Raw genomic sequence first — 23607 nt, 5'->3', positions numbered from 1 at the left:
GTTAGGTGCAGAAGCAGCAAGTTTTGTGGTAGACACACAGACACGCAGAAGTGCCTACATCACACTAGCACTTGCCCCTTGCAGAGACAGGAATGAAGGTACCACCATCCAGCTACAATCAGTTTAAGCTTCTTTGGCACCTTGGCTCACTCTCAGCAGTCTCAATGTGCCTTTCCATTTCCCTTCCACTTCAAGGAGCATCAGACAAACCAAAGGACACACCAAGAGGGAACAGTGTATGTTCAGTGCCTCCTCACACACCAGTATGCTCTTCTGCATGGCTCCCACATACTGCTCCAAAGCTGGCCCTCCCCACCAATAGCAGCATATAGCACAGTCCTTACAAAGGATGTAGTTTGTTGACAGACTCATCTTCATGGGTTCTCTGTAGGTCCAACTGGATCTTTTTAATGAGGGGAAGACAAAAGCCAATAGCAATCTCCAGTTTCTCCTCCTTATTAATTCCATATTCCTGCAGGAAAACAAAACAAAAAAACAAACCAAAACAAACAAACAAAACACAATAGATATCTTTGAGCCTTTGTTCTTTGCCACATCTTCAGATGAAAGGAGGCTGGACTTCCATAGTCCTGTCCACAAACAGAACTATGGTAAAGCAAGGCCAGAAAGGGAAACGCCACTCAGCAACTTTCTCATTTTTTCCACATTTTGAGAAAGGTAACAGACGACAGAGGCTCCTCCAAGAATCCCAGCCTGCTTGGGCACAACTATCAGTAGACTTTCAACAACTAAGAGAGACAAGTACCCAACAGGGAACTTCCTCTGAGGACAAACACAATTTGATGTATGAACACACATACCCAGATCTGTCATGAGCAGTAATGTAACAACTGCTATTTGCAGTGATAAAACTTGAAGATCTAAGCTGTAAATGGCCAAAAGGACCGCCCCTCAGGAATAGTGTGGGAAAGCTTAGAAGCCCACTTCTGCCTTACATGGGCCCAAGGCAACTGGACCCTGCTGTTAGAAGCTCATTCCACATAAATGAAAGATTTGTGCCTCAAGTGGGACAGAACAATGGTGAATAAAGAGATCTGTTGCAAATGGCCCTCCATTCCCCTCCCATTTATACATGCAAAAATTTTGTGAGAACCAATCCAACTTTGCAAACTCAACAAGTCCTAGTTTAACAAGGACATTAGATCCACCATAAAAAGCCTTCACTTTGACAGAGAAAACCCTATCCCCAGGCACAATCTTGTGTGTGGAAGACGGGATGTTGTACAGAGCACACACTCAACTCGAAGTTGTGCTACAATGCACTGTGATGAATATGGGAAAGCTGCTGTATCAGCTGTTGATTGCTCTAATGCTGTTAGAATCATCATCCATGAAGAAAGCGCTGCCATATCTTAAGTCATACATGGTTTTGGCATTATACAAACAGTAAGAGAGATACCTGAGAAATATCTGTGATATGCTGCTTTAAAAGTTAATGTGCAGGAGATGCAAGAAAAAACAGACAGAGAATAGGTCAGAAAGTGGTACCACGGGTATCGTCACACAGGCAGGACAGGCTATACCTGGGGTATGATCACATCTGCCAGGGCTTTAGAGAGTCTGAAGAGCTCGGCTGTGCCTTCTAGTTTCAGTGCACAGTTGTGCTGTACATCATACTTGATGCAGTCATAGATATCGGGGATCTTGCTGATGTCGTAACGGCCATTCTTCATGCGAAAATCTCTCTCCAGCTTACTCCAGCGTTGCAGCATCAGTTCCAAAGTCTCACTGTGGTACAGCTGTAGGTCTAAACAGCAGCAAACACAAAAACACATTCACATCCTGCCTAATTCCATGTAGATTTCAAGTGACAGCTACAACTGACTTCTCCCGACATAGAAGGCATTATGCCACCCACAGGAAGCCTGGAAGAGCCACTGGACCTGTTGCACTGCATCTTAACCTGCAGCAATAAATTACTTCTGAAATATCTGAAAAAAAAAAAAAAAAGTGAAACTGCTTTCCTTACAGCTTGTCTACCATAGAATCTGTCAATGTCCCACAGGTGCCTTTATACAGCCTCTGCGCTGTTATAAGGAAAACTCTCAGAGATCATGACCCAAAGAACTTGCCTACAGCCTTGAGCTACCCTCCAAGACATTCCTGAAAAAGCCAAGCATATCCCTCCAGGCCATAGTGCTGCTGTTTATATTCCTTCTAAAACCAAGATACGTATTACATTTCTATTGCATTACAGCTCTCTTTACCAGTAGCTGAAAGCAGAATAGGAGCCTTCTATATTAATAGCACATACAAAATTTCACTCTACAATTTCTTTGCTATAGTTATGTATATAAACCACAGTGATGTTTGGGAGCTCTGAAGACAGAAGAATAAACGCATCTGCTGCAGACCCTTTCCAGCTCTGATGCTTACCTGCAGATTTTGGGTCTTCCAGACGTTTTCGTATCTGGGAGGTGAGATTCTCAATCAGGATGAACACCTGATTACAGATCTCTACTGGATTCTGGATAAAGGTCATGGAGTTGAGCAGAGAAGCACTACCTGTAGGTGCTAGCTGAGATAAGGTAACAATAGAGATTAGTTAGTAGCTTTATAGACTGTGAACACAAAATATCTGCCTTCTTCAGCTGCCCTGCTTTACAATTAGGTACTGAAGTTGCATTCCCAGCCAAGTGTAATAATCTGGCATAACACTCAAAATAATTAGGCATGTTTTTAGAACCAAACTCAAAGACAGCAAACAACTGCTCTTGTCAGATCAGACCTTCCTCCACCTACAATATCCACTCTTGGCTTGCTTTGCTTCTTTGCTCGAACAGAAGGGCTTCACAGGTGTTTTAAGTATTTTTCAGAGGTGATAAATATATTTCTTAATGGTAATGGGTTTCAGTTCTGTAAACATATCTCAGAGTTTGGGAAAAATATTCTGTAATCTTATCTCAGAGTCTTGGAAAAATAAAGTGTCTAGGGACTTGGAGAGGCAGCTACAGTGCTTGATGTAGCATATGCTCTCTACTTTTCAGTTACCAGACACTGTCAGGACCACATAAGGGTTTGTATCCAAACGATCTGTTCGTATGTACACAAAAGATCTAGAATCTGGCAAAGGTGAATTGCCCACCCACAGCAAATTGGATTGTTCTGGGCAGCATGCAGCAATGCACCCTAATCAGGGAGTCCCAAAGAAGATAAGGACAGAAAAGTCTTCTTGCTTTATGTCACCTGTATTACTGACATGTGGTTTCCTGTAAGACCAGGATAAACAAAGCCTATTGCATTTGGCTCTTGTGTTTACAGCCTTAGTCTCTGACACAATCTTATCCCTCCAAGTCATGAGCCACAACCTACAAAAATAGGAGCTCAAAGATTCACTGGCTTGAAAACCAAGAAGGAAGATTGTGACCATCTAGCCTCACCACATGCAAATCACAGGCTCACGCAGCAGTCCCAGAACCAAATCCAGAACTAGTTGGACTACAGAAAGGAGATTTTTCCAAAGACAAACTGGCATCTGAAGCATGTTCAGCAAGCTTTGTATCAACAGAAACCTTAATGAAATTAGATAGTGAAAGGGGGAAAAAAGTCACATGAAATGCTGTCTCTTCTGCATAGAGATGACTTACGAAAGATAGTTACTTTGGGTTTATAGATTCAAAGTTCACTCTACTCCATATCAAGTTGTTTCAAAAGTTCATCGTAGTTCCTATTGAATCATGTTTAAGTCTCTCTGCTGCAAAACATACTATTTTTACCCCCTAGCTGGCACAATCAATCTGATTTAAGTAGCAAGCAACTCACATTGCTATGCATACGATTCCTGTACTGGGGCTATCAGGTACAGTATACAGTACATGTAGTATACAGTACAGTATACACTTGCACAGAGCTGCTAAAATCCAGATTCCTGGTTAGGGGAGAAGGGAGAGGGAGGGAATAAACCAGCGAGAGCTACCACATTGGCAGGCTATTCTGGGACCACTTTCCCATCCTGCAGAGAAGCAACTGGGGAGGAATTTTCTCTTACAAAGAAGAGGCAGTCTTTTGCAGCTTTTCAGCTGACTCCACTGCTCTTTTTATCATCACCCCCCTTTTGAATGTAGTTCCCATTCTCTGCCCTAGACCCGCATATTTTCCCTACAGTTTTGTGCAAGAGCATACATAGAAGGTCATGCCACTGTGGCCAGCTCATTGCAGGACCCGTTGTTTTATAAAGAGCCCTTTAGTTTTTGACACTCCAGCATTAATGTTGGGTACAGTTTTCTGTACACCACTGACAAAAGAGGTTTTTGTAGCATCCTCACTAAAAATTCCCTTAGATCATTTTTTTTTTTTTTAATTTTAACCTGTATGAGACATAGTTCACAAGACTGGAGGAGCAGCTTCTTCCACAAAAGCTTGGAGCTTTCCTCTAACAAGGGTTACATTGATTTCAAACACAGAAAATCTTTGAAAAAAATGCCACATGTCAGCCAATCACATATTTGTACATGCATTTATAAAAAAGGTTTGTCAAACCCATTTTCTTCTGGCATAGCAATGAGAATAAAATGCACTGGGAATTCTAAAGGGAGAGAAAGGTACCATGATGATGATTCTTGAAGTGGACAAGTGAACACTGGAACAACTGTGAGGATTTGCATTTGTAGAAGTACAGGGATTGCTACTCCCCCCAAATCCTTCCTTTGCCATTCCTAAACTCTGTTTATATCCTGCAATTCTGACTAGAGCTGATCTGAGACTAACAGAACTACTGTTCACATCCCAGCCAGCTTCACATCTTAAACTACTGCAGCAACGCTGTTCTCCTTCCAGACACAGGAAACTCTAATGCTATGCAGGTGCTTTACCTTCTCATAATCCTCTTCACAGAACTCAGCATCCTTCTGCATGATTTCATGCAGTCGTGCCTTCACTCTGTGTTGACAGCTGCTAAGAGAATCACTGTCACTGTCCAGGAGACCATTCATATTGGCACTTTTCACCATTTGCACCAGGATGGGGGTCAGCTCTCCTTCCAGGGCCAGCAGACCCTAATACAATAGAGGACAAGATATCAGCTATGTGCAACCCATGCAACAAACATTTCTGTTAGTTTCAAGGCCAGCCTTCAGTCAACTTAAGTGAAACCTCAACTGTCCTTGAAGAGCATCTTTACAGCACTTGCATCTACTTTTTCAAGCATCAGCATCAGCCATTTTTCTAGGCAAAACACCATCTCTGCCTGCAGCAGTCCCAGATTTGTCTAGGCAATCCTTAAGCAGGCAACACAGTTTGCTGGTAAATGTTGATACAGCAGAGACTCTGAAGAACAGCTATGGTTACCACAGGATCCCCCTTGGCTCAAGGTGTTACCACAGATGAATCTGTCTCCTCCCCAGCCTTCACCCCAAGATGAACCAAAGACATTTGGTGTCTGGGCACCAAAGACATTTGCCCTCTGGCTGGGCAGTCAGAAACTTTCATTTTGTAGGCAATTAATACTCAGTAATGTGTTCTAACATTAAACATCAGCAATACTCTGTAAATAACTCCTCAAGTCAGAGTCCTATATTGGGCATAATACCAAAGACAACATACATGTGTAGCTACACTGGGTTTCTAGTGCTGCCCCGCAAACTTGCTATTAGCATAGCGTACCACTGCCCTCCCAACAGGCAGGTGGAAACTCGTAGGACAGTTCCCTCATCAGCAGAGGTTTTCCTTTAGAATTGTCATATTCTAAGACTAATGCAGCAGAATTAGCAGATGCCCAAGAGAGGAAGAACCTTTGCAAAAGCTGCTGCTGTCATCTGAACTCGTCCCTCATCAGAGGCGTAAATCTTGAGATCATGCCGGTATGTGCTGTGCAGTCTGAGCAGGCCACATCCAGGGAAACCAGCATAATCACCTGTAACAGAGAAAAAGGTCAAAACGGTATGCTGACATCTGCAAAATTATCAGCTGAGTATACTGCAGAATACCACTACTTTAGACAACAAACTTCCTTGCAGTAACAAAGTTTTGTAGAGAATTAATCACTTTCACAGCTAGCATTTAGGCTGCTCCAAAATAGAGAGCTCTAGCCAATACATGAAGCCTGAAAATCTGTTTCAGGTTAAATTGGGAAAGTTCATTTTGAGGAAGAAATTGAGGATTCACCAGTAAAGGTCTGATGCTGTCTAAATGTTGCAGCAACCCTCTCCCAACAGTCTGTAACTGTTTTGCTAGCTTGAATGCCCCTGTGCAGAATAAAGCAGCACAACAGAATTGCCTCCTTCTATTTGTTCTCTGCACAAAAGCAAGTACTGCTGCCATCAGAACTGCAGCCAGAGCTAGTCAGTAATGAAGCACCTGCCTTCCAAAGCATATCCTGTATAACTGCAATTATCTTGTGGCATGAAAAATTGTTTATTTATGATGGCTGAGTCAACCAGAGGAGACAGATCAGTAATGAGAGAAAGCAACTCATGCAGCTTTGAGTCTGACCCTCCAAAAACAGTACATTGGTGACTCATTTGCTACTGGATGGAATCCCATGATGAATTTGTACAGTACCCAGTCACACTACATGAGAAGATGGGGACACGGCTCCCAGCTATGAGCTCATAATTCAAAGAAACACTCTGCTAGATAAGGACAGACATTAGACAGAAGTCAGCTGTGTATCTGTACAAAGCTGCCATGTACCAACTGCTCTCCAGGAACTGTGACACAGCGTCTCACTGCAGATTAAGATCTCTCCCCAGGTGCAGGACTTTGCACTTCTCCTTGTTGAACATCATGAGGCTCCTGTCAGCCCATTTCTCCAGCCTGTCCAGTTCCCACAGGATGGCAGTACGACCCCCTGTCGTATCTGCTGCTCCTCCCAGTTTCGTGTCATCTGCAGACTTGCTGTGGGTACACTCTGCCCCATCATCCAGATCATTAATGAATACGCTAAACAAGCCTGGACCCAATATTGACCTCTGGGGTCAATACCACTAGTTACTAACCTCTAACTAGACTTCATGCCATGGTCATCACCCTCTGGTCCTGGTCATTTAGCCAGCTTTTGGTCCTCACCACTGTCTGCCCATCTAGTCTATACTTAGTTCATCAGATTCTCTGTGAGGATTTTATGGGAGATGGCATCAAAGGTCTTACTGAAAATATCCACTGTTCTCCCTTCATCTATCAAGCCAGTCAATTCGTTGCAGTTTATCAGGTTGGTTAATCATGCTTTTCCTTTGTGAACTCATGCTGCCAATCAACTTCCTATCCTTCATGTGGTTGTAAACAGTTTTGAGGATTAGCTGCTCCATCACCTTTCAAGGGATCAATGTGTAGATGACCAACTTGCAACTCCCATGGTCCTCCTTCTTGCCAGTTTTGAAGATAGGAGTGACATGTCCTTTCCTCCAGTCCTCAGGCACCTCCTCCAGTCACAATGATCTTTCAAAGATACTCTACGGTGGCCTTTCAATGACATCTGTTGCCTCCTTCAACACTCATGGAGGCATCCCATCAGAACCCATGGACTTGCATACGTCCACTTTGCTTTAGTATTCCCTAACCTGATTCTCTTCCACCTAGGTTAATTCTCCCGTATTCTAGAAGGAAATCTTCTCCAATTCACTTTAGGTTATCTTAAGTAAATCAGTCTCATCAGACCGATATAGAAGTATATTACTTCTGACTCTTCTTTACTTGGATGAGAAAGGCAGTCTCAGTCTTTTGTTGTTGTTGGCATAGGGTGGGCTCCTGGCTCTGTACTAGGTGCTTTTCACGGTCACAGAATTAAGGTAGAGAAAATACAGGTTAGTTATTTCACTATTGCCCTGTCCCAAGACATAATTATCAGTGTTCCAAGATAGATTTCCTCTGTTCTCTACATCTGATCTAATTTCATTCTTAATAAATATATAAATTTTGAACAGTGTTGCTGCATCAGGATTATTTTCTTAGATTTGCTTCTCTTTTCTGAATACAGGCAGATTAATTGAAAGAGGCTTTTCCAGCCTTAGTGATTCTATGTCCCATACTAAGACATTCTGAAGTTTAACTGCTGCAACAAACACTGCTGGCTAGCTTAGCTATCTTTGGTTGCAAAGCCCACTTGAATTATTTATCTTTATCAGGTCAACTCAAAAGAACAAAAACAGTGATGACCTGAATCACAAAGGCTGCACACAACCTACAGACATGAGCTTTCCTCACACTGGTGATTACCTGGGCTGAGCAACCTGGTACAGTCACAGGACAGGACCTAAGATGCATTTAAAAAGCTTACCTTGGCCACCAGGGTACATACAGCGAAAGGCTCGCCCCAGCTCTTCTGCCTGGACTCTTCCTGCTGGTGTCAACTCTCCACCCCACTTCAGCACCAGGAGAAGAGATGGGGAAGACTCTCTGCGACCTTCTAGGAGACAAACAGGTACTCACTATGTCAGATCTCAAAGCTGAGCTTGCAGTGGGAGACGATGGGAGGAAGAAGTTGCCACCAGAGCCTTGCAGAGCATTCTCAGCACAAGTCTGACCCAGAATCCACAAGAATCAAGCCAGCAAGTACCAAATTAAGAACCACTACTTTCAGATGGTATAGGCTGACATTCACTAAATTGGAAGCCCTGTGGCACCATCCAGGGTGTACTGGTACACTACACTGTGTATCACTTCACCCCTTCTTATGATGGCAGCAAAGATAGGACATGGGTCATTAATTCTGCTAGTATATCCAGGGGTCTTTATAGGTAGGATAGCTGTACACACTCTTAAACACCAGGCTTTAAAGATCATGGCAGCAATGTCTGATTTCTTTACCTTCGTCTTCACTTGCAGCTTTTGGATGTCCATGAGGCAGATAGGTCAACTGCACCTTACGGTTAATGCCAGAAAAATGCCCATACCTATCACAGTGAGAGGGGGAAAAATTAAAAATAAATTGGAAGCCCTGTCACTCTGTATCCAGAGGTCCCTAGACAGCACACAGCAAAAATACACAGTACAAGCACTGACTTCCTGTTACAACACCAAATGCTGTGGAACAGAACATTTTTGATATCTACCTGTGACCAAGCATGAACACACACACAGAAAAAAGCTATATAACCTCTCTAAATGAAATTCAAAGACCCATTTACTTGCCTGCTCTTCAGTTGACAGCATTCTGTGCTCTCATACCCCCACAAGGTCTTTAATCAACCCTAGTTATTTTCAATCTACATCTTTAGCAAGTGAATTAATGGGATCACAGAAAAAGAATCTGCCAGCCACTCTAAGTGTAGCCACACCTCTAATGAGCAGAGAGAGCAGGGGAAGGAATCATAGTAAAAAATAATTTTCTGTGCTCCACAGACAAGGCTTAAACAGACACTGCTTGTGTATGCCACAGTGAGAGAAACCTTCTTTCTGTTTCTGAGATGACACCACCACCATACTGTCTTTTATTTCAGCTATATGCAATCTAAGAGGACACAAACTTATTTTCATGTTTTCCAAGCTGCCTTTTGTTAAACTTTTGGCACCAAACAATCTTATTTAAATCACATTTGTTTCAAATTTATAAAAATGCTTCGTATTAATATGGTCCTTACAGGACTCCAGCTCCTTTTCCACAGCAAAGGAAGCTCAGTTTTGTCTCAAGTTGTTTAGACAAATACCAGAGACGGTTGGAATAAGAATCAACAGCAGTTTTGATGCTGAGGAGAAAACGTTAACAGGATGGCACCTTTTACATATAGCTTCTAACAAGGGACAGAGGATACCCTGAGTTCTGGAGAACTAGCTGCTTAAGAGATCAGCAGCCCAATTTGCTTCTGCATCACATGCTGACCAAGGCTCTGAGACAGACTCACAGTGCCCCAGTATATGAATCCTTACATCTCCAAGACGCTCTTCAGCTGTTCCAATTTGGATTTTCGCTCCTCAATCTCACAGTCACTGTGGGTTCCCAGTTCCACCACAAGCTGCCGTGCAATGTCCAGCACTTCCTGTTGGGGGGCAGATGTTGTCTCAAACACCCAGTAGTTCTGCCTCTCACTCACCACCATAATCTTACAAGGCCTCCAGACAGTCTCACCCACCATCAGGGCCACATATGTACTCGTTAGAGACATGTCATTTCGTAAGACACAACTCAGGCAGGACAAACTTTCACACTGCAGTTTGCTTCATCCTCACCCTGTGCTCCAGCCCCATTCAGAACCAAGCAGGTGCCTCAAACTGACCCCAGCCTGGAGCTGTCTCTCACTGGAGGCAACCACAACAGATGGGCAAGCGGCATCAGGTCATCCCCGTTCCATAGTCTTCAAATCATCCAGGAGCAGTTTTCACTATGCTCTCATACTATCACCTTGCTGACTGCATAGTGGGTGGAGAATGGGAAAGGGAGTGTTTGTGCAACAGACTGTTGCCTTTCCGAGGGTTTTCACCCTCTCAAAAAACTGCCTCACACTGGGATCCAAATTACCTTTATCCACACAGTAACCCCCGAGAGGGCTCCCCTCACCTGTAGCTGTTCTGGTTTCTTCAGCTTCAACTTCCCTGTCTTGTAGCCATCATATTTCTCAAATAACTCAAAGAACCTGTATGGACAACAAAGAACCCTGATACAGTTTCTGTTGTTTCAGTGCTACAACTTTCATCCCTACATACGCATTCATGCACTATTCTTCAGGAAAAACCAGCAGGCCCACTGGGTCCTCCCTATGTTTCAGAAATTCTCATAAAAATTAATGTTTCCAGGCTCAGTTAAGAAAAGGAGGTAGGCACTATCTTGCAATTTAGTGGGGTACTTCACTTTGAAGGATCTAGCTGCCTTCACTCTTTCTTTCAGTGTTCTTGGAGAAGGTGATTAGATTCTTATGGGGAAAGAAGACTTCCTCAACTTAGAAGAAAACATTTGATTGAAAGGAGCCAGGACAAAGCACTGCTTTCCATGTGCTCTTCTGCTGTGCTTCTTGATTCAGCAAATGGGCCCTCCTCACTTCCCAGCAATGCAGCATCTTTGTGCCTTGACTCTTACCGAGGATGCTTAACTTCCATCTTCATCTTCTGCTTCGGGGTACGATCTCCATGCCGGATGACTGCAATAACACAACGAAGCTCCATCCTGGGGAAACAGAAGATATACTTGACAAATGTGTCCCTTGGACAGTATTTGCACTTTGTCCCCCATGTAGCCTACGTGGGCATTCATTTGAGAAGATGACAGGTACTCACATGGTGCCTGAAGTTGTGGGGACAATAGGAATATCTTCTGCCTCTGTTGGGATAGACCAGGGAATATGAAACTGGGGAGCCAACTCACGCATTATTATGTTTCTGGAAGAAATCAGAACATAAAACTCACATTCCCTTGGTTCTCCATCTCCTGCCTGGTGGTCCTGCTGAAAGATTTGAGAACCACAAACAGATCATCTCATTCACTTCCTTGCAGAGACATCTAGCACACCACGGACTAGTTAGGGCACCCCCCAGGGGGCATCATTTTCCCCTCACATCATCAATACTGCATCTGGCCTTAGCAACCAATCTTAGATGTATGCTGTAGGATACTTCTAGGTATAGAAAAAGACAGCTAATGCCAATGCAGGCAGGAGTTCCAGCTGCTATACATAATTAACCCCTTCCTCCCAGAGCCAAGCTTTCACCTTCGGAACAAATTTCCCTAGCTGAACCATCCACAGATTTCTATGTCATACTTATCATCTCCATTCATTATACTTTGCTGTGGGTTCCTTTACCCTTTTACATACCCAAGGATTTTGGCACAGTCATCATAATACTTCATAGAGTTCTTCACAAAACTGAAGCCGTTCACATCACAAACAAAAGAGTGGCCATTTGCCCGCAGGAGGTCAAACCCACACACTGTTTGCTGCATGAGGAAACAGGACACAGGATTCATAAGCACATTGGGAGGGAGTACAGCAAGCAGGACAGCAGATGCACAGCCAAGTACGGCTGACACACATGTCCAGTTAGCAAATGCTGCCCAGTTCAGCTCTACTGGTGCCTCCAAAGGCACCACTGCTGCAGCATTTCTACATTCTATGCCTGCCTCACAAGTCTTCAAGTGGGAAAATACAGCCACAAGTTAACAGTAAAAGGCCCTTTAGAGGAACTTCTACAGCTTCACAGCTGCACCCAATGAGCTCCGGAGTTAAGCCCATCAGGTCCAGCCCCCCTACTCCACAGAACACTAAAGGATCAGAACAGAGCAGCTCCAGGCTCTCCTGCTCTTGCCTCTAAACTCAACTGTTCTGAAGCACATTGAAGAAATACAGACAGTAAGTGGTGAATTCACAGACATCCATCAGTATGTGGAAAAGGCTGTAAGATGGAACAGCTGTATCAGCAGAGCTGCATGGGTTGCAAATTGCAGTGAGGCCAGGAACAAGTAGTCAAGTGCTGCTTCTGCTGACACTGATGAACATGTCATGTAACTACACCTAGACTTGCATACATTCAGCTACCTACCTCTACAGTAGAACACAAATGCGCACCAAAGCCATATCAAAAACAGAACAACAACAAAAAAAAAAAGCAGAGGGAATGAAGGCCAGGGTCTCTACACATGTACAACTAGGAGTAATAAAGGAGGGACCAGCACATACGACAAAGCAACACACTCAGAATCTGACATTAAATGCTTAGATGTGCGCTGGACACCAGCCACCTGCCAGCACAGAGGGCATTTGATGGAGCCCCTCCTGCTTTCCCAGTCATCTCTGACCAGCAAACTGCCAGGGCCAGCAGGACCAGCTGTACCCAGCCTGCAGAGATGGCAACTGGCAGCAGTCATGGAACACAGTGGGGTAACAGAACTCAGGCTTTAACACTGCTTGAGATACAAATCAGATATTCATGGAGTATCCTGCTTGTGTAGTGGAGAAAACAGACAGACCTTAAACGCTACACAGACTTTCCGTGCAACGAGTTTCTCCATGGCAGTCAGCATAACTGGGTAACGAATTTCTTTCCCTTCACTGTCCCGTTCAACCTTCCCATCCAAAGCAGGAGATTTGCGAGCCTCTGCATGGGCATAGTCTGGCCCAACAGTGTACACCTAGGAAGAGAAATAGGTTCTACTGCAGACACATGGAAAAATTTAGATGGTCTCACACGTTCTTCCTGTTATGATCTACAGAACACCCGCTTCCCACTTTGGGATCCAAGCTGCACAGACAGCACCTCACAGCTTAAACAAACACTCCGGAGTCAACTTAGGCAGGACTGCCCAACCTTCAGCTATCCCAGGCTTGGAGAAAGTAGGAGCAATTCCAGGCTTTCCATTACCTTTACATCAGTGCCATCTGTAGGCATGAACTCCTCATAAATGTATGACCCTGTCTTCCTTACACTGCTCTCTGGGGAGTACACACTACTCCGGCTACCAATCTGAAAGCAAAGAATAAACACATCCGGGAAATCAGTTGGGTTTCTTTTCTTAGATGGAAGAACAAAAAGCGTAAGTTTTGTCCCATAGGAAGAGAATTGGCTGAACACCTCTCAGAACCCCTAGTTGTTACAGCACAATAATGGAGGACAAAAAAGACTCTAAAAGACAGACAATAGGTATGTCCTTTTCCAGGCCTAAAGAGAAGAAAAGTTAGTATAGACCTTTAGGTTGACTCCAATTGCTACAAGGATATGCAACAAAAAACAGTAGACAAAGACGTATAAAGTAAAGAGACTAGCTAATAAGAAAATTATAATAACTGATGACAGTTCATAATCAGACCAACTTGACTTCTTTCTAGGACAGTATGACAGATCTTATGGACAGAAGATGATGTCATTTTAAGTTTTAGTGAGTCTTTGAAGGACCTGGGAGTGATAGTGGACAGTCGGCTGAATATGAGCCAGCAGTGTGCTCAGGTGGCCAAGAAGGCCAACGGCATCCTGGCTTGTATCAGAAATAGTGTGACCAGCAGGGCTAGGGAGGTGATCGTCCCCCTGTACTCGGCTCTGGTGAGGCCGCACCTCGAGTACTGTGTTCAGTTTTGGGCCCCTCGCTACAAGAAGGACATCGAGGTGCTTGAGCGGGTCCAAAGAAGGGCGACGAAGCTGGTGAGGGGCCTGGAGAACAAGTCCTACGAGGAGCGGCTGAAGGAGCTGGGCTTATTCAGCCTGGAGAAGAGGAGGCTCAGGGGCGACCTTATCGCTCTCTACAGATACCTTAAAGGAGGCTGTAGAGAGGTGGGGGTTGGCCTGTTCTCCCACGTGCCTGGTGACAGGACGAGGGGGAATGGGCTAAAGTTGCGCCAGGGGAGTTTTAGGTTAGATGTTAGGAAGAGCTTCTTTACTGAAAGGGTTGTGAGGCATTGGAACAGGCTGCCCAGGGAGGTGGTGGAGTCACCATCCCTGGAAGTCTTCAAAAGACGTTTAGATGTAGAGCTTAGGGATATGGTTTAGTGGGGACTGTTAGTGTTAGGTTAGAGGTTGGACTCGATGATCTTGAGGTCTCTTCCAACCTAGAAATTCTGTGATTCTGTGATTTGGATACAATTTCAAATGGCATGTGTGCACACTAGCTAAGGAAAAAATCACTTTAGGTTTACTAAGGGCAGATGTGTAACTGATTGGAAAAAAGATACATCACAGCTTTTAACTGTTTGCTGGCAAAGCAGAGGAAGTGAATAAAGGCAGATTCTCTGTGAAATCTATGAATAAATAGTGCATTTATTACATTTGCAAGCAACACTAAGCTGAGAAAGGCAGCAAGCATGTTAACAGACAGGAACAGATTTTAAAAAGGATCATCTCAATAAACCAAGGAAGTGATATGGGAAAAAAAACAGTATGTAGTTCAATAAGGGACACATTTCTCCATAACTGCTACACAGGACACTGGGCAGACATAGGATGGCAAAGGCGAAGTCAGCATAACCACTAAAATACATTCCTCTGGAATTCCCAGATGTTTAAGGTTCAACTAAAATTTCTAAGAAGTTGTTCCCCAACACAAAACCTTCCTTTCCCCTTCACCTGCCCCAACACTCCCTCCTGAAGCCACATGCATCTTTCAGACCCACAAATTTGTTGGTCTCAACACCAGAACTAGAGATCCTCTCACCTTCCGAAAGAGCCGCTGGCTGCCCCCACCTGCTGAGGTCGGGTAGTAAATATACACATTATGGTCCTCAGCACTGACCGGCTTCTCTACAAATGGCTTTGGGAAAACAGCTCCATTTACTTCCACATGGTCCTCTCCTTCCACCAAGTTGCATTCTGAAGACAAAGGAGAACAGCAGCATGTTAGGAAAAGTGGAAGCAGCCCCTGTGCAGAGCTGAAGCCCTTCAGTCCTGGCCAGTAGGCACAACCAGCAGAAACGGCTTTTCTCCACCAAAGTCAATAGATTTGTGAATCAGACCTGCCTGAGCTGATTATCAGTGTCCAGGATCTGCAGAATATCTTAAATAGTACAGTATGTGCAAATGGCTTTCAGAAGAGCCTGGGCACTTACCTTCTGGTCTATCGGGGTCTCGATTGAGGACAGCATAGCGGGGCAAGTCTATTCCCTCTTCTTGAAGGATCCGATACACTTCACGCCTGGAGAGGACAGAAACAGTGAGATTCAACAGAAGAGTCTGGAATGGGGAAACTGAAATTCTTTCACTACAATTACACCTCAGGGTGCCTGTCAGCACCTGCAGGAACACTGCTCACAACCCAAAAATACAGTGGGAGGTTTGGCGTCTAGTATTAGCTCTACACATATACAGCCAAAGCAGTTTGTATGCACTGAGGTACATGACTACAAGTTAGTTTTACTAACTGGCTAAGAAGCCTCTTGAAGTGCCTCACCAACATACCTTCCTTAGGGTTTGACCTGGCCTTGCTGCCCCCAGTTTCTGCTCCAGAATACCATCCCACTACTTGGCTCTCCTACTAAGAGGGCAGTCTTTTTGTCTTAGGCATGACAGTCTCATTCCATGAGACCACTTCCACATCCTACTTCATTTGGCCATTCCTTACAGTGTATTTGAACCAGAAGACAAAACATGCCAAGTCTCGATGGGTTTACCCCCAGATGTACTCCCCTTCATGTTACGGGGAAACAACTCCTAAAAGCTTTGCTAAAGTACCCTTCCTTCCCATCTCATTTGCTTGTGGCCAGGAAGAAGCTTGCCCAGCATGCTAAGGACAGAAAGAGGACAAAGGAAAAGAGAAGGAGCTTTATTGGATCACACTTACCTGTCCTGGATATAATACTGCATATCAAGGTCATTAATCAAAAATGGCTTGCACAGCTTGGCATATGCAACTGCTTTATCCAGAGGGAATCCTGAAATACAGGAAACAAAACAAAAAGAATGAATGGAAGCTCCCTTGCCCAGATCTGAGGTAGGCTAAGGCATGCTACAGACTTTTACCCTTGGAGTGGAAGGAGATTAGGCAGTCACAGGAAGGCCAGTTCTCCACTGGTTCATTCAGAATAACATCTTCCCCCATAATTACAACTGTGATGTACTCAAACTTGCACAGACGCTCCAGAATTTGTGTCATGGGCTTTGACTTGGACTTTTTGGTCATGGCACAGATTCCAACCACAATCTGCCGTTCAGGTGGCTAAAGGGAAGACACAGACTGTTTTAGTTCAGGATCAGCTACTTTGCTGAATTTAAGCTGTAAGTGTGCAAATGCGGCAATACTGAACAGACACAGGATTTTCTTCCAACCCTAAGAACTCACAGCCCTTCTTAGACTCAGACCATACACAGTTCCAGCTCCCACTAGATTCCACTGGTGGATGTCATTAAGGAGGAGCCCAAAATGATTGTTTCTTTGCCGGGCAACATGTACCTCCTCCTTTTACAGGGTACTAATGCTACGGTCAGAGAAAAAAGTATCTGGCACCTGGATAAGCAGCAGGGACTAGAATCCTCCCTCTTATTCTCTGGCCCACAACTCACCAGGACAAGTGGCAGACTTAAGAAGACTTACGGAAGAGCTGCATAATATGCTTTATGGCAAAGACTCCAGCAGGAGCTCATTCTGTTTTATCGGAGAGAAAATTAAGGGGAGATCACAACAGCAAGTAGTTGTGAGTAGAAGAGAAACAGTATTAAGGGCTCTTCCACATACTTGACAAAGGTATAGCAAGATCCAGTGGGACAAAATTTAAGTTGAATAAGGCAAGATAGAAGGCCTGTATTCAAAAAGTGTTGGTAACTGTAACAGAAGAACAGGCTAAGGTCTGTGTTGGTCTTTCCATCACTGACTGTTTTTAATCGAAGACTGGATGCTTTCCTGATGAAGTAATTCTGGTCTAAGCAAGATTAAACTCAGTAAGGTCATTTGAAGTTATACACACGGGACTGTGGGTTACACAGCACATGCAAGTGTGGCTTCAAACTATAAGCTGAGATTTCAGAAGTTACCTGCACTGACTTGCAAAGCCAAGGGCTCAGGTTCCACAGCAAAAATAAAATGCCACAAACACTGGGCACTCTCATCACTGGGGCATCAATATTGTATCACTGTATCCTTCCTAAAGCTGAGTCCCCATGTGCTGCAGATGTATTTGATATTTTAAGGCAATTTCTGTCAGGAATTCACTAGAGGGGCAGGCAGCAGAGGACTGTGCAACACCCTAAAGCATCTGCATGTGGGAAAAGCTACTTCTCATAACTTCAGAGGAGGAGGAAATGCCACTTTTAATGTGCCCAAGGCACCTAACTGTTTCTCTGGGATGGATTGGTGTTTTCCTCAGGAATGAAGCAAGGGACATTCCATTCTACTGTAGAGTACTTTGCTCAGCCCATTCTGAATTAAAAACAAACAAACAAGAAAAACAAACAAACAAACAAACAAACAACAAAAAAAAACGAAAGCTATCACCAACTTAAACAAGTCCCAGCTGAATCACCAGAATGAAAGGTCAGGAGTTCCTCTGCCTCATAGCAGTGCCTTTGCCCATGAGACTTGCAGAGACAAGTTCAAGCTATTCACTGGTTTCTCTGCACTGTCTTTGGAAATCTACTTTCCTATTCTTAAAGAGGAGGTCAGCATATGCTGCTGATGACCTTTCTTAACTGTGCTAGAGGATCTACCTGTATTAGCCCCCAAGGCCTGCAGAGACAAGATAACAGCTGATAAAAGTTCTACAAGGTCCCTACATATTGTACTAGGAATAAGATTAAGTCAGAGCAGTTCACCATGTGAGCAGTCCATTCAGTTCACCAAAAGGCAAGATGATTTCAGTGGCACAAAGCTCCTCTGAACAGAAGCCCTGTACAGAGGCCATTGTGGGGACTGAAAGGGTGGGTTGAATAGAGGCCAAAAGCAGTCAGGAGCTGGACATCATTCTCCTTTCTGTAGCCTGTTCCTGGAGACTACAGAAAAGAGCAAATGCTTCCTCCCTGCAGGAGGAACACTTCTCTGCTTTTATTCACAGTTCCTTCAGTTTTCCTCAAAAAGTTCCCTGGTAAAGCAAAAGGTTTACAGCAGTATCAGGGTTAAGTTGCTAGGATAAAGAAATCTGCTGTTGCAACTGGAAAGACCTGCAAGTGAAAAGGCTAGAATTTATTGCAGCATGAGGCACCAAGTCTGGCAGCATGTCAGTGCAATGCATCTTCCACATGGCTGTGCCACACAGCTTGGTGCCGTGTTCCCCACAGTCCTGACTGTCTGTGGCCTCAGCAAGAACCATGCAAAACCTGGCTGAAACCCAGGAATTCTGCACAGATGCTCCAACCCAGAATGCCAGGACCTCCTTACCGACTCCTCCTCTTCATCATCTTCAAAGAAATCAGTTTCATCCGTCTTCATGTTTGATTCCAGAAAGTCTGTCTCATCATCCCTGGAACCGACAACAAACCTGGGAGTGGAGTTCTCTCCCTCAATGGAGGTCGTCAGGGACGACATGGCAGCTTCGGTGGCCGACCATCCCGCTCTGGAATCACAGTGCGCAAAAAGTGGTAAAGAAGGTCATGAGCCAGGGCTGATGCCACTGGGAGCAGGTGAGGGTGGGCAGGGCAGGGACTGAGCTAGAGTGAACATGTCCAGGGACACACTGCCCCAGACAAACAGGGGGAGCCAGGTGAGATGAAGAGAGCCTCTAGGCAGAGGTATGCAGGAACAGACCCTCAGGGTGGGAGGGGATCCAGGACCCAGAACCATTTTAGATAGGTAGCTCCATTGTGCAATGAGCCCTTTTGCACCAGCTGGGAAAGGGACAGTGTCGCTGCTAGCGTTTAAATAATTTAAACCTTACAGTGATGCATGCTCCAAGCCTCTGTTTAAATCATGGAATGGGACAGTAGACTTGCTTGCAGCCTTGTACACCCAAACCAGGACTCGGAAGTTAGGAGGAAGCTTAGGAGAGTGACAGTGACTTTCCAATTGCCAATTTTCATCCTTCTAGCTCGAGAAGACCTAAAGTAACAGAAAGAACAGTTTGAGACACATATGAGTTTGCAGGGGAGAAGGGAAAAGGAAGGATTGACAACTCTTTGGCAGGTAAAGAGGACACAAAAGAAGCAGCGGCTTGCAGGTCAGGATTTCTAAGTTTTGCAGGCTTGGCTCTGATGTACTCTTTGACCATGGAGTCTGGTTATCCAGATACAAGCCGTTCTTTATAAACACTAGGAAATGAGCACATCTTGCACAATCGCCTACAGGAGCAGCAAGCACTGTCAGCCACACAAGCAACTGAGTTGAATGTACAGTATGGATGACCAGTACAGACCAAGGACACTGTTCAGCTCTGTCCATAGCTGTGCACACAAATGTCAATTGGTTGCCTTTTGGTTTCCCCACACAAATAGGGAAATGGTTTCCCCATGGTGAAAAGCTTTCCTCCCTCTATCCCAGCCAAAACCAGTGCAGGAAGTGCAACCTCAAGAAGATGGCTTTGTAAATACTGCATGCTAATATTTCCTACAAATGCACACTCTACCGCTGCTTCTTGTACTCTCACATGATCTCCATCCTTCCCCAGAATGACAGTTTCTGCACTTCCTCTTCTGAGGCATGCTTGGCCACAGAGCCACAGGAGAATGTACCACCAAATACAACTGGATTCCCAGTCCTCCCTGACAGCTCTTCACAAAACAGAGGAGATGCACCCAAATGCCACCTGCCTGCTGCCAGCACAGTTTCATGATAGGTGCGAATCCCCTCACCAAGAACAAAGGAGGGATACTGACTTCATCCACTTGAGTAGGGTGGGAACAGGCAAAAGAAACAAATACACAGAGGGCAATCCATCTGCCTCTGAAATCCCCCGGGAAATATGGATAAAACTAAGGTATGCCTCCATGCAGAAAGGCTGCACACTCCCAGAAAGGACAGGAGAGGTAAGAGCTGAGCACTCATGGAAAGCACTGGAGCAGAAGCGTGCTGGACAAGTGCCCAAAGCTACACCATGAGGAGCAGGCTTGAAAGCAAAACTGTCAATTCACACACCAGATCCGCCAGGGGAGCCCAGGCCAGCAAGAAGACACAGCAAGCCCAGCTCACACCGGTGCACAAAGGCCAGTGCTGCCTGCTCCTATGTGCCGCTTGAGGCACAGTGCATATCCAACACATGAGCATCCAGATTAGTGAGAGTTAAAGCCTTAATCCACCACCCATTCTCTCTGCTGGCGGTAGCAGTAGTACTGGCAGGCCAGGCTACACTGACATTTCTACTGTGTGTGCTGTATAACCCTGCTACTTCCACACAAGGACAAGAGGAGGATTCCCAACATACTCAGGAACCGTTTCTGTTCCTTGGCCCTGCTGTCTCAGCATGCCAGCGCAGAGTAAGACCTTAGCAAGTTCACTATCAGCTTGGTGGCTGATGACTTAATGAAGTAAACCATGCAAGAAGAGGAGGAGGACTGTTTTCACCAATCGCATACTCTGCCCTCCCTCCTGGAAAAAAATAGATCAAGCAGCAGGAAAACCTTTGGCCTAAGAACTAAGAAAGCAACAGGTTCTCTACATTCCTGCTTCTATCCCAGAGGAGAAAAAAAAATACTTCTACTTTACTCTGCAACTATTTCTGGAGGCTATAACATTCCATATAAAAAACAAGTGAAAACCCAGAGCCTCAATGAAGCCAAAGGCCACTGATACATCAGGCATCCCCTTGGTGTTAATGGGATAAACCTCGTTATCTCAGGTTGTTTCTAGTGAGAGGAAAGGGACAGGGTATAAGCAAAACCTTTTCCAAGTTTCTGTTTAAAGCATATCCCTTCTCTGACTGGCCTTCTAACAACCAAGACTACAGTCACTTGATGTAACAGCTACAGGCATAACTAAGGGATGCAAAATTCGGACAGACTGCTGCTGTTAAAGGGAAACAGGCAAGCGAAGTACCATTCTCGTATAACAGACTAATCACATGAGGAATTGCCACCATGCCTGAATCATGTGTCATCAGGTGTCCTGATGGTTCATCAGGATGGTCAGGATGGTCATCATCAGGTGTCCTGATGGTTCTACATCATTCTCACTGCTCCCTGGGCTAACTGCTCCCACAGCCCATACATTCAGACCAGTTCCCACTTGCTAAGAGTACTACAGGTCTCTCACCTTTCAAAAATCACAGCAAGAAAATTAAGTGTTAATGTTGCTGGCTGTACCGTCCAAGAGAATCAAAAGCCTTGACATAACAATGGCACACACACACTAGTTTAGCATGATTCTTATTTTGAAATATTCATGCTTGCTCATCCCATCACAAATATATGAAGAAGTACGTACCAGCCACTCCAGCTAAAGACATCCTTGCACTCTTGCAATCTTGTCCTCCTCCTTGGAGGAGGACAGCTACGATCTGCTACACAGTCATACCAAAGGTTAATGTAATCACCTAACGGCAAGCAGAAACTGCTGACACGCAACCCGGAACTGAGATTTAAACTTTGCCTCTGAGTATTCTGGGACTAATTCGGCTCTCTGGACTACCTTACATTAGTGATAAGAAATGAGATGTAAGTTGTTCCCAGGTTCCCCAGAAGATTAATCTGGTGGTGTTCTGATAAGGACGTTCACAGCATGGAGAGATTTATTCTTTGTGCCCAACTTCTGAAGTACCAGAAATTTAAGTGCAGAAAGGATGATCATATCTTCCATTAACTTCACACCCAGCATGGCATTAACAAGTGAAAACTATATAGGAGGGGTGTTGTTTTTGATTAATTAGTTTTGTTTGTTTGTTTGTTTTTAAAACAAAACCTGTTACAGTTGCAGAAGCACTACTTCACAGCACAGCCTCTACAGCGGAGAGCTGAAGGACAAGGACTACCGTGGTTTTGGCGTGCGGTGACCAATGAAGACCAGTCACACCAGTCACATTGCCAGTGGCAGCAGCCACAGGGGGCTGGGAGAGGCTTCTGCACCCCAGGGAGACTGGGGGAAGCAGACCGGAGTTCAAAGGAGTGCAGGATACCACTGCATGCAAACAGGCTATGAGGATAAATGAGTTTACAGAACCCCAACGTGACTTAAGCAAGGTCAAGTACCTGACATATGACAACCTTCAAGAATACACATAGCTGACACTTTAAAATACTGATGATCATAAGTATTAATAAATAAATAAATAAATAAATAAAATAAAAATAAAAAAAAAACACTTATACCTTGACCCTGAACGTATGATCAGTAACTTTACCAAAGGGGTCATTTCCATTGTCACAAGGGTTATTTGTATTAAGGTTAATTACATACTTACATACAAAAGGTGAAAGCTGTACTCTTATCAAAAATCAAGTCATAAACTCTTAATTGCTTCAGAAAAAAAAAAAAAAAACACACCTATTTCAGAGTTAATAATTAAAAGCTATTTGTACTTGGTGTATTAAAGAAAATTTTCCATGTTTTATTAACAAAGAAGTTCAATGCCTTCAAAATCAGGCAGCTGAAGTCATGCTTCTAAATATACTGTTCTGCCTGTTTGAGCAGCACTGTCAGTAACTGCAAATCTATCAATGATTTCAGACCCAGAGAGAGTACAGCAATGGTTAAAACACGTTTCCTGACTAGGATCTCCTTCTCCTACACAATGCCTCTGCTTGCAAATTTAGCAAAAACCTGTTGGCTTATCTCTTCTACATTTGAGCAGCTGTTATATTGTTCACATAGCAATGCAGCAGTAAGGAATAAGATCCACTCTTATGATTTTTTTTTTTACACGATTTATGAGATTGTTAAGTGTGAAGCTTTACAGCTTCAGAATCTCTGAGCCTGCAATTATTAATAAAGATTAGCAATTGTAAACATAAAATAGTATTTTTTTTTTAATATGGAAGATTATAAACAAGTTTAAAGATGTTTGAACTTTTAAAACGTCACTTGTTATGTTCGTTAGCTTTGGTTTATTAGCGTACAACCTGTAGATACGTTAGCACTTAACGCTCCTTTTTACCCAGCCCGGGCTGCCGTCGGGCTGGTAACCGCTCCTGGGCGGCCGACTCCCACACCTTACCCTGTCCTCCCACACCGACCGCGAGGCCGACGCGCACCAGCCCGGCCGCCGCTCTCCCGAAGGCCTAGGCGGAGCCGCGGGGTTGCCCCGCAGCACGGCGAGGGAACACCGGGGCCTCGCGCACGGCGCGGCGGCAGCGCCTGCCCACAAGGCTGAGCTCCGGAGCCCCGCCGCGGCCGCGGAGCGACGGCACAGCCGCGCCGGCCCCGCCGCCCGGCGCAGGGCCCCGCGCCGCCGG

The 23607-nt window shown here is 44.7% G+C and overlaps 2 protein-coding genes across 11 annotated transcripts in view; one reads left to right on the top strand and one right to left on the bottom strand.

The window, feature by feature from the left end:
• PPIP5K1 (diphosphoinositol pentakisphosphate kinase 1) overlaps positions 1-21668 on the bottom strand; it is a 50496-nt gene extending 28828 nt beyond the window's left edge. For 4 of the 10 annotated variants that reach the window (XM_035335809.1, XM_035335813.1, XM_035335811.1 and 1 more), the window contains exons 1-21: positions 21644-21668; positions 19167-19327; positions 18671-18845; positions 16324-16519; positions 16145-16235; positions 15414-15499; positions 15023-15177; positions 13243-13344; positions 12851-13012; positions 11700-11821; positions 11164-11265; positions 10967-11053; positions 10451-10526; positions 9823-9932; positions 8764-8849; positions 8234-8362; positions 5751-5872; positions 4833-5015; positions 2398-2539; positions 1545-1768; positions 345-472 (exon numbers count right to left, since the gene is read on the bottom strand). In XM_035335809.1, the coding sequence (XP_035191700.1) occupies positions 345-472; positions 1545-1768; positions 2398-2539; positions 4833-5015; positions 5751-5872; positions 8234-8362; positions 8764-8849; positions 9823-9932; positions 10451-10526; positions 10967-11053; positions 11164-11265; positions 11700-11821; positions 12851-13012; positions 13243-13344; positions 15023-15177; positions 15414-15499; positions 16145-16235; positions 16324-16519; positions 18671-18817 (2450 nt within the window). In that variant the 5' untranslated portion in view covers positions 18818-18845; positions 19167-19327; positions 21644-21668. The remainder of the gene's footprint in view (positions 1-344; positions 473-1544; positions 1769-2397; positions 2540-4832; positions 5016-5750; positions 5873-8233; positions 8363-8763; positions 8850-9822; positions 9933-10450; positions 10527-10966; positions 11054-11163; positions 11266-11699; positions 11822-12850; positions 13013-13242; positions 13345-15022; positions 15178-15413; positions 15500-16144; positions 16236-16323; positions 16520-18670; positions 18846-19166; positions 19328-21643) is intronic. The other 6 variants (XM_035335814.1, XM_035335816.1, XM_035335815.1 and 3 more) reach the window with 3 other exon arrangements.
• The window catches only part of PDIA3 (protein disulfide isomerase family A member 3), a 28518-nt gene continuing 23726 nt past the window's right edge, over positions 18816-23607 (top strand). The window contains exon 1 of the mRNA XM_035335960.1: positions 18816-18912. Within this exon, the coding sequence (XP_035191851.1) occupies positions 18816-18912 (97 nt within the window). The remainder of the gene's footprint in view (positions 18913-23607) is intronic.

The sequence above is a fragment of the Oxyura jamaicensis genome, chromosome 10, assembly GCF_011077185.1.
Source record: "Oxyura jamaicensis isolate SHBP4307 breed ruddy duck chromosome 10, BPBGC_Ojam_1.0, whole genome shotgun sequence".
Taxonomy (NCBI): Eukaryota; Metazoa; Chordata; class Aves; order Anseriformes; family Anatidae; genus Oxyura; species Oxyura jamaicensis.
The sequence above is the reverse complement of the archived record's forward strand: the minus strand, read 5'-3'. Positions and strand labels throughout refer to the sequence as shown.